General features: G+C 42.2%; 1 protein-coding gene across 4 annotated transcripts in view; it reads left to right on the plus strand.

The window, feature by feature from the left end:
• CNKSR3 (CNKSR family member 3) overlaps window positions 1-12,426 on the plus strand; it is a 101,779-nt gene that overhangs the window by 70,332 nt on the left and 19,021 nt on the right. For all 4 annotated transcript variants that reach the window (XM_082855281.1, XM_082855280.1, XM_082855282.1 and 1 more), the window contains exons 3-6: window positions 1,554-1,756; window positions 2,269-2,356; window positions 7,634-7,675; window positions 10,407-10,526. In XM_082855281.1, the coding sequence (XP_082711407.1) occupies window positions 1,554-1,756; window positions 2,269-2,356; window positions 7,634-7,675; window positions 10,407-10,526 (453 nt within the window). The remainder of the gene's footprint in view (window positions 1-1,553; window positions 1,757-2,268; window positions 2,357-7,633; window positions 7,676-10,406; window positions 10,527-12,426) is intronic.

The raw sequence follows: 12,426 nt of genomic DNA on the forward strand, positions 1-12,426 counted from the left end.
GATCGGATCCAAAGAGGGCCCACCGGCCTCTCAGAAGAGTGAGGTCCAGGTTGGCCGAAGCTGGCTGAAAGAAGCTTCTAACACATCATAGGGGATGGAGCAGGTCAGGATAGAACTTAGGGGGGTTAAACAGTTTGCTGGTTTGTGCTAGATCCAGGATGACTGGCCATTCTCTTTTTGCTTGTCCAGTGCCCATCCTGGTTTCTGTCTCATCGCTTTGCCGGTTCTTGGACAGGGCGTGTGGAAGGGGGCATCGTGATCCAAAGCTTGTACCCTCGGTGCAGATTGCCTTGGTTAGAATCCCTCCCGACTCCCACCGATTAGCTGTGTGACTCCGGAGAATTGATGGAATGTCTCTGTGCCTCAGTTTTCTTACCTGCAAAATAGAGATAATATCACTTCCACCCTCATACGCTGTTTTACCTGAGATAATATTTGCCGAGCACTAAGCCCGGTTTCTGGCATAAAGTGTTCAATAGTGTTGGCCATATATTATAACCAATTTTTAAATGATACCACATTCTTGCTTTGGGATGCTATTGACACAGTTTAATATACCCCAGAAATATTTTCACTTTTTTCTTAAAAAAAGGATGAAACGCCAATTTAGGACGTGTACATGCAGTTGAATACTGAAATTCATCCTCCCCCCAAAGTCATGTCAGATTTACATGTCATTTCTTGTTGTTACTTGGGATTTGTTCTTTATCTGGAAGAGAGTAGTCTAGGGCAATATTATCACGTGAAACGGAATATTTAAAAGCATCCAGGTAAGTCAAACACTTTTCAGAAAGAACAGAGGTTAGAAGCTCACAAGATGGAAATGACCTTCCAGGTGAATTGATGTTTAGTCAGTGCTGTTCTCTTTCTGTGTGACTTTTATCTGATGGAAATTCCTCCATTCAATGACTGCTTTACGTCTGCTGTCCTGGAAATGCAGTCATGAGTAATACACACAGAGCCCAGCTCTCACAGACCTTGCATCCGACTTAGAAAGACAGCAGTGAACAAGGTGGTTCAGAGATGACAGAGGTGATGGCTAGAGAGTGACCTCAGGAGGTACTTGGCAGTGTCTGGAGACATTTTTGTTTGTCACACCTGGGGACTGGATGCTACCGATACCTAACGAGTAGAGGCCAGCTAAACATTCTACCATCTACAGGAATCCCACCCCCCAACCCAAACAAACAATTATTAGGCTTTCAGTGTCACTAGGGCCCAGGATGAGGAACTGCTCCAGATGGTCCTGGAAGCCTTGAAGAGGAGGGGACATTTGGGCTAATTAGGATGTGATAGGAAAGAGCTGTCCATGCCAACCTTTGTGGGAGGAGAATTTCGGGAAGAGAAACTAGCAAGACAAAGTCCCTGAGGCAAGAGGAACAGAGGCAAGGCTGGCGTGGCCCATGTGGGTGAGATCGACACTGTGAGCAAATCATGTAGGGTTTTGTGGCTGACATAGGAGTTATTCAGGTAACTCAGTGGGTTTTTGGTTATTATGAGAGTTTGGACGTTGTTGATTGTTTTGAATGTTTCCCTTTGATTTTGTTTTCCAGAATTATGGCCTCGAAACTGACAATATGAAAAACTTGGTTCTGAAACTGCGAGCATCTTCCCACAATTTACAGAATTACATAAGCAGCCGGAGAAAAAGTCCAGCCTATGATGGGAACACCTCCCACAAGCCCCCCAATGAGTTCCTGACTTCTGTGGTGGAGCTCATAGGTGCTGCCAAGGCCTTGTTAGCTTGGCTGGACCGGTAAGTGATGGGTGTGCCTTACTGTCCTGTAAAAGGAGGGTCTGAGATGCATAGAAGTCAGTGTTTTGCCTGAGGAAGAGGAACCTTTATCCCTTTCTTGCCCTTGCCGTTGGACCTGTCCAGGAGTTTGGAGCCAGTGGTCCATTTTAGGGTCCCTTTGGAAGTTCCCGAGGTGAATAGCAGGAACAAATTAACCTCAGCTTAGAGAAGAGTTTAAGTTGAGTTTTACTGAGGTTAAACGTTACTGGTTATTTGTTTGTATGAAGGTTGTTAGTTGACTTTTGAAGGGATGTTCATTCTCTTGCCTCATTTTTGGATGTGTTTTTATCCAGAACTTCTCTGTCTCTGTTCTATTGAGATTCCTATTTTGTGTGTTACTTGAGAGGAAACAGTTACGTAACAATTTAAACCAGCCTGTTGTGTAGCTGTGCTTGTTAACACACAGTGTGGGATCCCAGTGGGTTCGTCCTCTCCACTTTTTTTTTTTAAAGAGAATTTTCGTTGCTTCCTAGGGCTCCATTTACAGGGGTCACTGATTTCTCAATAACGAAGAACAAAATCATTCAGCTTTGCTTGGACCTGACCACTACAGTCCAGAAGGTCAGTACGTCACTGGTGTTTTCTAAAAGTTTTTTTTCCCTTTTCCTTTTCTTCAAAGGGTTTACATGCAGGTATGAAGTACCATTCTTTCTCCCCCCATCAGAGCTGGGGAGAGATGAAGGGCTTTAAGTTAGACGAATTTACAGATAGTTTCTGTGAAAAATGACCAGTGACCTTTACATCAAAGATTACCTTCTTTTGCTTTAAAATAGTTGAGCTAATAGCCCTTTACTTCCTCTAAAATGTTAGAGCACTTAATTTTTTTTAAATAGAAATTCTGGAGTAACTACATTTCACCATAATCTTTGTTCTGAGTATGTTACTGTATCTGCTTGTTAATTTTCTTTTCATTTTGACCTCTGGTAGTTAGGTTTACCAGTCAGGAGGAGCTTGGTGGTGATTCAGTAACAAACAGCCCCCAAACCTGAGCAATTTATTCCTAGATTATCTACATCCAAATGGGTCAGCTGAGGGATCTGCTTCAGCTCGCCTCACTTCAGGTTGTAGGCTAACAGAACAACCAGTATCTTATGTTGTTTGTCTCTGGGGCAGAGGTGCAGAGAACCTGGGTGATTCTCACACTGACAAATGTTCTGGTTTGGAAGTGACACGTCAGTTTCACACACAGCTCATTTGCCAGACCTTCACATCTTAGTGAAGGCCAGGAAGATATTAACTGGCATGTAGCAGACTGTTGTAAAATTATTTTTGAATTGAGTTGAGGCCATAAAATGTAAGGAAGAACTTGTTCTTTTTTCACATCTCACTAGGTTTGAAAATTCTGTGATTGCACATTTGTTTCCACTGGTGATTTAGCAAAAAGTAAAGAACATCCTTTCCTCAGTTCTAACCATGCCATAAAATAGATGCAGTTCTGAAAAGCTATGTGCTTTCTGTCTGTTCCCGGAACATGAAGAGTGAAGTTTGGCTGTTGTTTAAGGTCCAGTCCTGAGCAGCCCTTGAACTTGAGGCACGTGGGACTTCATCATTATGCTTTTGAGGCCATGTTCTTAGGAAAACGCTCAGAGCAGTAAAGTGGCTCTGAGATTCAGCTCTTTTTTATGGTGCATAAAATAATCTTGACAGAAAGAGTCTGATACCAATCACGGTGCATTCATCATGTAGCCACCAAGTCCTGGCATTTGCGGTAGAGGCTGCCCAGGGGTACAGATCCCACTCAGAAGGGTGCCCACTGGGCATTCTCATCACTTACCCCTGTTTACTGGGGCCGCATGATGCCTGGCCCATGATTCATGGTACTTTTTAAATGTGTGTTTCAACGAATGAGATAATGCTTTTGACAAATATGCTGTTGAGAATTTGTCACTTATCAGGAAAAATTTAACCCAAACTTAAGGGACACAACAGGTATTGTTTCTATTTGTGTTTATTTTTTGTTTTTGTTTTCCTTTTGGTGCTCATTGAGCGTATGCTTCAGAGACAGACAGCTATGGGTTCAAATCCTACCGCTACCATTACTTAGCCCTGGGACATTGGACAAGTCACTTCAAACTTATGAGTCTCAATTTTCTTACCTGTAAAACGGGAATACTAACACTTACCTTACCAGATGATTTGCTGGAATTTCTACAAGTTATTGTGGAGTAAGAAAAAAGGGAAAAAAAGTGTAAGAGGAAGACAAATAGTGACCAAAATTTTTTTAAATGTATGTATATATGTACTTGTAATATGCAGTACATCTGAAAACCTATATACAAAGGAATATATAAATACAGTGGGCAATTTGGAAGAAAAGTTGGGTTTACTTTGGCTGGAAGAAAAGTTGGGTTTACTTTGGCTTGGAGAAAAGTGGGGAGAGAATGTAGGAGGCAAGCCAAAGAACAGAAAACACTTATTCTTTTACAAAAAGCATGTATGTGACCACATTTACTCATGCAAAATTATATCTAGAGAATTAGTATAGAATATTTAAAAAATAGTAGTACCTACCTCAAAAGAATATGAAGATTAAATAAGATATATGTATAGCACAGTGCCTACTTAAGAAATAGTAGCCTATAGTAGGAAATATAAAAATCTTTTCTGGTACTGCTTTTCTGGAGCCGAACTTGATGGCTTAAGAAGATGACAAAGTTAACAAACATGTTGGGATTTCTGGTACTTTTTAGTTTATTGAAATTTGAGCAATTTTTAAGGATTAAGACTGGCCATGTGTAAATATATATGGGAATGTCATTTTATGAACTTAGTTTGAAAAACATGTTTAGCTCTTGACGGACGTGTGTTTTCTGTAGTAATTGGAGAACGTAGTCGCTTTGGCAAGTAGTAAAATTTGTGCGTACAGTTGAAGGATGAGTGGAACGTCTTTTTCCACGTGCGGTGTCGTGGCAGCAGCAAGGCTGAATTTGCCAGGGGTTTCACACCCTCTCACAACTGCGAGAAGTGCAGTTTTTCTCCAAACTTCTTGGCAAAAGATCTTTTGACTGTTTAGGAAGAAACCTGCCTTTTCCATTTATTGCTTTTTTTTTCCTGGAGAATTGAAGGATAAAAGCTGTGTCTCTTTATTTCTGGTGACAAGGAACATGTTCTCCTAGAGTCTTTATTCTCTGTGTCCGTGTGTGTGAAGACAGGCGTTTGTTTGTCCCTTTCTTCTTTCTCTGTTCCACATACTGCCACTCTCCCCCCCTCTTTCTTGTTACTCTCTCTGCATCCTTCCCTCTGATGAGTGTGTACCTCTCCAGATTGGAAGGATAAACAGTTGTTGTTTTCTTCCTCCGTAAGAAAAGGGCACTCTTCTTCTTCCTTGTGCTAATTAACTTTTTTTCTTTCCTTTTTTAGTTGAAGTATAGTCAATTCACCATGTTGTATTAGTTTCAGGTGTATAGCAAAGCGATTCATTTACGTCCCACGCCGAGTCCGTGGATAGACCTTCCGTCCAGTTTTCAGGCTATCATTTCAGGTGAAGTCTCCTGGTGGGAAGGGATTCTGATCTCTTTCTTTAATCGGTCCTCCTGAAGTTGCGAGGGCGTGAAAACTGGCAGGAGACGACACGGCAGTGGCAGATACCGGATTCCAGTGTAGGAAGAAATGCTGAGCAGCGGAGAGCCCAGAAAAACTGCGTGGAAAGAAAGCATACCATCCAGCAGAGGAGGGAAAGTCAGGAGGCCATTTCTGGGAGCTGGTTGGGTCTCAGGTGTGGACTGTCTGCCTGACGTGTGTTGTCACATTTAATTCTCAACAGTTCTCTGAGACGGGTTTTATCATCCTCACTTTACAGAGAAGGAAACTGAGCTCTGGAGAGGTTAAACCCATCTCCCAAGGCTCCTCAGTTAGTAAGAGAGTAGAATAAGGAAGAGTGGCAGAGAAGGGGCAGCTGCTAGCTGCCCTGGCTGGGTCTCTGCCAGGTTGATTGGCCTGAGTCTGCTGATTCAGGTGACCAGGGAATGTGACAGAGCTCAGGCCTGCTGTCGGGGTCATAAGGGCTGACTTGCTTCCAGTTCTTCTTTTTTCCATTCTGTTGCCTTCATGCCAAATAGCATGAAGTCAGGCCTGCAGCTGCTTCCTCCCGGTAGGAATGGGTGTGGGAACCCACGTTCACGGGGGCGGAAGGTAAAAAGCGGCGCTTTCACACGCTGCCTTGGACAGTTCATGGAGACGGGCGCGCCCCTCTCCCACTGGCTCCATCACCACAGGAGCCCATTTTCTTGGTGGCTTCTCGGATCCGTCAAGGAATCGACCATGAGGTCACACGTGCACCTTGGTGCGTGGGCCCCGGTGTATGGACAGGAGCTCTCTGCCAGTGGGTGATTACCTCCTGAGGATGACAGCCCTCGTGTCATTTGGGATGTGTAGTGAAAAATCATAAACACAAATCATTAGTTTTATTTCTAGCACGAGACTGTGTAAGTATTCTGTTTTGCTACAGTTGACATTTATTTGAGAATTCTGTCCTTCAGATGGTGTGAGTAGGGGAGAGGGGCCGTCACAGCAGTTGACGGTTTAGTTCCATGCACAAGTTGGAGGACGAAAAGCACAATTTTGAACTGTAATCATTCATATTTTACAGCAGTTGTTCCTGGAGTTTGAATTTATATCTGATTCACACATGCAAAAATACATTCCTAAGTTTCCTTTTTTTAAGTGTTTTCTCACTAGGCTGCTCTTTTCCTGAGAGTCTGTGTAAATTTTGGGAGCAGTAGAGTGACTATTATTTCCCACATTTTTACCTAGTAGAGAAAATTTAAAAACCTTTTAAGAAGAAGGCACCTAACGTCTGATTATAAAATGACATAGGGTAGAATATCATACATTTTCACCCCTACTGCCAGTGGCAGTAAAATGTGACCTAAAATGACATTTTGATTGAAGTGAACATCTTTGTCTGATGAATCCAACAGACTTGATCAGTATCCTTCCTGTACATAACATAATTCTCACTTTCCTTCGGGTGCCCCAGTTTGGGATTTACTGAATGGTGCCAAATACACTGTCAAGAATCTCGTTGATCTCCCTCTTCTTCTGCATGCACTCTGCCGCGTTGATTGAAATCTGCTGTAGGTACGCTTTAGAAGGTTAACTGAGAGTTTCACGTTCCACCGGACAATGGTTATTCCTATCATCAGCTAACTGGGTTCATACGGTTCCGAGTCTTTTGTTCTTAAGCTGAGTAAACAATGCTTTGCATTCCAGCCCATTCTTTAATGTCATCAATAGCATACCTCAAGACCACTTTTCTGGCAGTGTGTTAATGAACGTTTTGTTGAACGCTTTTCATCTATTAAGGACTGAAATATCTGATTTAATCTCAGTGGTGCTTAAAATAAACTCTGTGGCTAAGTTTACTCAAGCCCTTATTTGAAAGCTATTCTTATGGGCAGGCCCGGAGCGAAAGACTCCAGGCTTGTTGGCCCAGTGCTGGCTCAGCCTGGGGTCACATTGGAGAGTCATTGTCAACTTTCTTGGACTCTTTCTGGCTTCCTGCTCTCTGTACGGTCTGGATAATAGGTGGACTTTCAGTTCTGGTGATTTTTGTAGGCTTTCTGATTAAATAATTGGTCAGATGTGTTCCTTGGGTGATTAGCCTCCGGGGTCAGGAGAGATGGAAATCTCAGGAGGAGTCAAATGTCAGCTCCTTTCCTGTCTGCCCTCTTCTCCCATCCAGGTCTCTCCTCCAGATGGTCCAGGACCGCTCAGGCTGCAGGGTGGGAGGTGTGTCAGGGACCTCCTTGGACCCCAGGAAATATCTAGTGAGCTAAGCCGACGGTTTCTGAAAGTTTTTAGCTCTTATAGTTTTCATTTTCTTCTTTCTTCCTTTAGGATTGCCTTGTAGCAGAAATGGAGGATAAAGTTTTGGCTGTAGTAAGTATACCTTCTAAAAGTGACAGTAAAATTCCTTTTCCCAAAACAGTGGGAATCACATGAATTAACGTAAATGTACGGTGGCTAATTATTTCAGGATATGCTTCGAAATATTGGCTTTTGGGATATGAGTCTATTAATTTAGGTGGAAAAGGAAGAATAAAAACTATTTAACAATAAGACCAACTCCTGTGGAAATTCCTGTGCTTAACTTGGGTATATTGGGGTCTCTGCTTTACTCTTTTTTTCCCTGCTCTGAACCCTTCATCAGGGTACAATTATACTTAAATTACTAACTAGCCTGTTAATCAGGGTGAAACTGATGTGCAAATTTCACTTTAGGACCATTTTGTTTAAAAAAAAAATCTTGGCCAAAACCTTATGATAGAGGGGAGATGTACTGTGACTGTTTAAAGAGCATTCTGTAACTATTCATCATCGCTTCCTCCTTTTGACATAAGCCAGCCTGTGCTCTTTTGATAAGGCCTTCCTCCTACTGGTGTTGAGGAATTTAGCAATGAAACTTCTATAAATATATTTTCCATAAATAGGGAGGCTAAACACATTGGAGGAATGTAAAAAGTGTCACTTCTTGGATTCTCCCCCGTGGGAAAAAAGAAAATCACTCTTCGGAATCTCCTGATTTCCTTAGTTGTTTAATTTTCAAAGGTTAGATGAATCTGATCGGGAGAAATAACCACACGTAGCCACTGTGATTTCTACACGGGGACCACTTAATAGGGATCCTTACGTCTCTACAGTTGTACCTGCTCAGTGTTTGGCGTTCAGAGAATGTGAGCCATCACTAAAAAGTCATAGACCTACATGTAAAACGCAAAAGTATAAAATGCCTAGAAATAACAGGAGAAAATCTTGGTGACCTCGGGTTTGGCAACGAGTTTTTAGATACAACACAAAAAGCGTGATCCGTGAGAGAAACACGGATGAGGTAGACGGCATGAAAATGAAAAACACTGCTCCATCAATGCACTGTGAATGAAAAGACAAGCCACAGACCGGGAGAAACTGTTTTCTGAAACACATATCAGATAAAGGACTTGTAGCCAAAATACAGAGAGAATTCTTAAAACTCAATAAGAAAACAAACAACCTAATTACAAAGTGGACAAAAGGTCCGAACAGACACCTCATGGAAAATGATATGCAGCTGGCAGATAAGTATATGAAAAGATGTTCCACATCATGTTTCATTAAGGAATTGCAAATTAAAGTAACAAGGTACCACTCTACACCTATTAGGATAACTATAATCCAACACGTGACGGCGCCAAATGTGGGGCAGCAGGAACTCTTGTTCGTTGCTGATAGGAGTGCAAAGTGGTACAGCCACACTGGGAGACCCTGTGGCAGCTTTTTACAAAACTAAACATACTCTTACCCTGCGATCCAGCAGTTGTACACCTAGGTATTTACCCAAAGGAAAGAAGCTTATATCACAAGAACCTTCACAGAATGTCATAGCAGCTTTCATCCTAACTGCCAAAACTTAGAAGTAGCCAAGATGGCCTGTAGGTGACTGGTAAACAAACTGGTACATCCAGACAATGGAATGTTATTCAGCAATAAAAAGAAATGAGCTATCAAGCCTTGAAAAGATACGGAGGAATCTTAAAGGCATATGACGAAGCGAAAGAAGCCAATCTGAAAAGGCTACATACTGTATGATTCCAACTATATAGGATTCTGGAAAAGACAAAACTATAGAGACAGTGAGAAGATGGGTGATTGCCAGGGGTTCATAGTAGGGGAGTGGGGACAGACAAGTAGGTGGGGCAGAGGGAACTTTTACAGTAGTGAAGCTCTTCTCTATGATACTGTGATGGTGAATATATGACATTATGCATTTGTGAAAGCACGTAGAACTGTACACCACAGAGGGTGAACCCTGATGTAAACTACAGACCTTAGTTAACAATAATGTAACACTCTTGGTTGATCAATTGTAACGCATGTACCACACTAATGCAAGATGTTAATAAAATCTTGTTATTATTAACTGTTATAATAATATAACTGTGTTGGGAACTGTGTTGGGGTAGGGAAGGAAGTATATAGAACTCTAATTTCTGCTCAGTTTTTCTCTAAAAACTGTTTAAAATATAAAATCTATTTAAAAAAAAATGGTGCAGGGCTTCCCTGGTGGCGCAGTGGTTGAGAGTCCGCCTGCCGATGCAGGGGACACGGGTTCGTGCCCCCGTCCGGGAAGATCCCACATGCTGCGGAGCGGCTGGGCCTGTGAGCCATGGCCACTGAGCCTGCGCGTCCGGAGCCTGTGCTCTGCAACGGGAGAGGCCGCAACAGTGAGAGGCCCGCGTACCGCAAAAAAAAAAAAAGAAAGGTGCAGGCAAAAGTATATATTTTTTTACGTTGTCTGTATTTGGTCTGCAGAGAATGTGAGCAATCCTAAAACACCACACAGATGGCTGGGGAGTACAGGATTCTTTAACTGCTGAAAGGGGGTTTCTGCCCAGCCTGTGCGCTTCAGTGGTTGTAAATGAGTTAATATAAAAGGTGCACTTTTTAAGCAAAGCTAAAATAGTGGCACTATTCCCACACATTGCAAACGTGGAACCCAAGTGCCATGTGTTCACTGAGCAGTATTATCACAACCAGAGCTAAAGATGATAGGTGAAGTGCATTAAAAAAAAATTCAGCCGGAGATAAACTTGGTTAATGATTGAACCTTCCCTGTTTGCCTCTCCAACTCTAGGTCAAGGTTTTAAATGGCATCTGTGATAAAACAATCCGATCTACCACGGATCCTGTTATGAGCCAGTGTGCATGTCTGGAAGAAGTTCACTTACCAAACATTAAACCTGGGGAAGGCTTGGTAAGAGTTCTGACAACACTTGTTTATTTTCAAATAACATCATCATTTATTAAAGTTGGTGTGTATGTGTGTGTGTTTTTTAAAATTCCTTATTGCTTTCACTAGAATTCTGAAGAGTAGAATTCAGTTAGACTGTCTTCCATTATGTAGTTAGGAATTTGCCATCTTGAACTGTTGATAAGTTTTATGTCTTCAAAGTATAAAAATAAATACTATTTTAAAACTATATACTCATATCGCGAAGGAATTGTCTTAACAGTTTTATTTTTAGGTGTTATCAATTTAAGGAGATAGAAAACATTTCCACAAAGGAAAGGTGGTCTCTGGGTATGAAACAACATCTGCTTTGAAGTCTCTGTTACCACTTAGGCTGAGAAGAGACTGGCTGAAAGAAATGATTCTTAAGAAGAAGTTCAGAAATGCTTTAGAAGTAATGTATGAGCTCTGTAATAACAGGCCCTGAGAATACATACAGGTAGATTCCTAGATCAGCACCTAGGTACCTACATCTCCAAATACCTAGCATGCAGCCGATATGGTTAATCTGCTGAAATTTAAGTGAGGAAACTGCGAGGCCCATTGATGAGCTTAGAGGCTTTGAGTCAGAGAGTGTGGTTCAAATCCCAGCAGTCAAGTGACTTTACCTCTTTATGTGTCAATTTCCTCATCTGTCAAAAGTGAATAATAATAATGATAATAACCCTCACAGGGTTGTTGAATGTATTAAATTAGATGATGCATGCTGAGTGCAGATGCTGGACGAATAGTACGTGTGCAGTCATTGGTGGCTGCAGCTACTGTGACTGGTATTGATGAGGGGGGAAGGGGAAGGGGGACGGGGAGTGCCTAGTGTGTAGGTAGCTGTGGGAAGATATCAGGGCAGTCTCTGCTCTCAGATAGGAAAAGAAAAATCAACCAAATATTGACAAGCCCACATTCTTGGTAAGGAGAAATGTACATACCGAGACTGCTTGGCTTCAAAGCAAATGATGGCTTATAATGGAGTACACACAGAAGACTTCCTGGAGATGGGTTTATTCACATATTGAAGCGGAGAACTGCCTCGCGTGGGCAGAAATGGAGTTGCCGTTTCAGAAGGTAAAGTTATACATGCAAAGCTCTGGGAAGAGGAGTACTGTGTGGAGGGGGAAGCCAGTTACTCTGCCGATGAAAGTGATGGGAAAGGAGAGGACAGGCAGAACCGTGCAGGTGTTAGTATTGGATGAGGTGCTCGTTGCAGAGTGCGGTATGTTGCTGAGCAGGGCAAGTTCACGGTCAAAATGACTTCTGAGGAGAATCTATGTTATTATCAATACAGTATTGGTACCAGGGTGAGCAACTACTCTTTGCTCTGTTTACTTTTGCTCTTTCCCCATCTTATCAAGGTTTAATAATCCTTCTCTTTTATACATGCTGTGTCAAACTACAGAGATGTTTCCTCCACGCTAGGAATTCACCTCTGAGTTTGACTGTCGGGCCTTTGAGGAAGGAGAGTATTAATCGATACGCCCCCCTTAAAATGCAGGAGTGCCTGTTTCTAATTTATTTCCTATGTTGTGTTACTTAACAGTCTTTGCTCATACATCCTGGTCTGGTTGTTAGTGGCTTGAATAAGTTACCGTGCAGGGACTGCTGAGACCAAATTAACTGAATATATTGTCTCACTACACAGAGAAGTGGTCGGGAGAGGACCGGCCTTGTTTGAACTGCCTCATTCATTCAACAGGTCTGAGAACATTCTTTCTGAGTCCCCAGAGTTAGACCAAAATTCTGTGCGCCTGGTACACAAATTATAATATCAAAGAGATCTTGTTTCTGATTTCTTTCCCCAGTATTTCGCCTTGGTTAGTTCCCCTTCCTGCTCTGTGGATCTCGCTTTGCAGTGTTTCAGGAGACTGAA

The sequence above is a fragment of the Leucopleurus acutus genome (genome assembly GCF_964270905.1).
Source record: "Leucopleurus acutus genome assembly, chromosome: 15".
Taxonomy (NCBI): domain Eukaryota; kingdom Metazoa; phylum Chordata; class Mammalia; order Artiodactyla; family Delphinidae; genus Leucopleurus; species Leucopleurus acutus.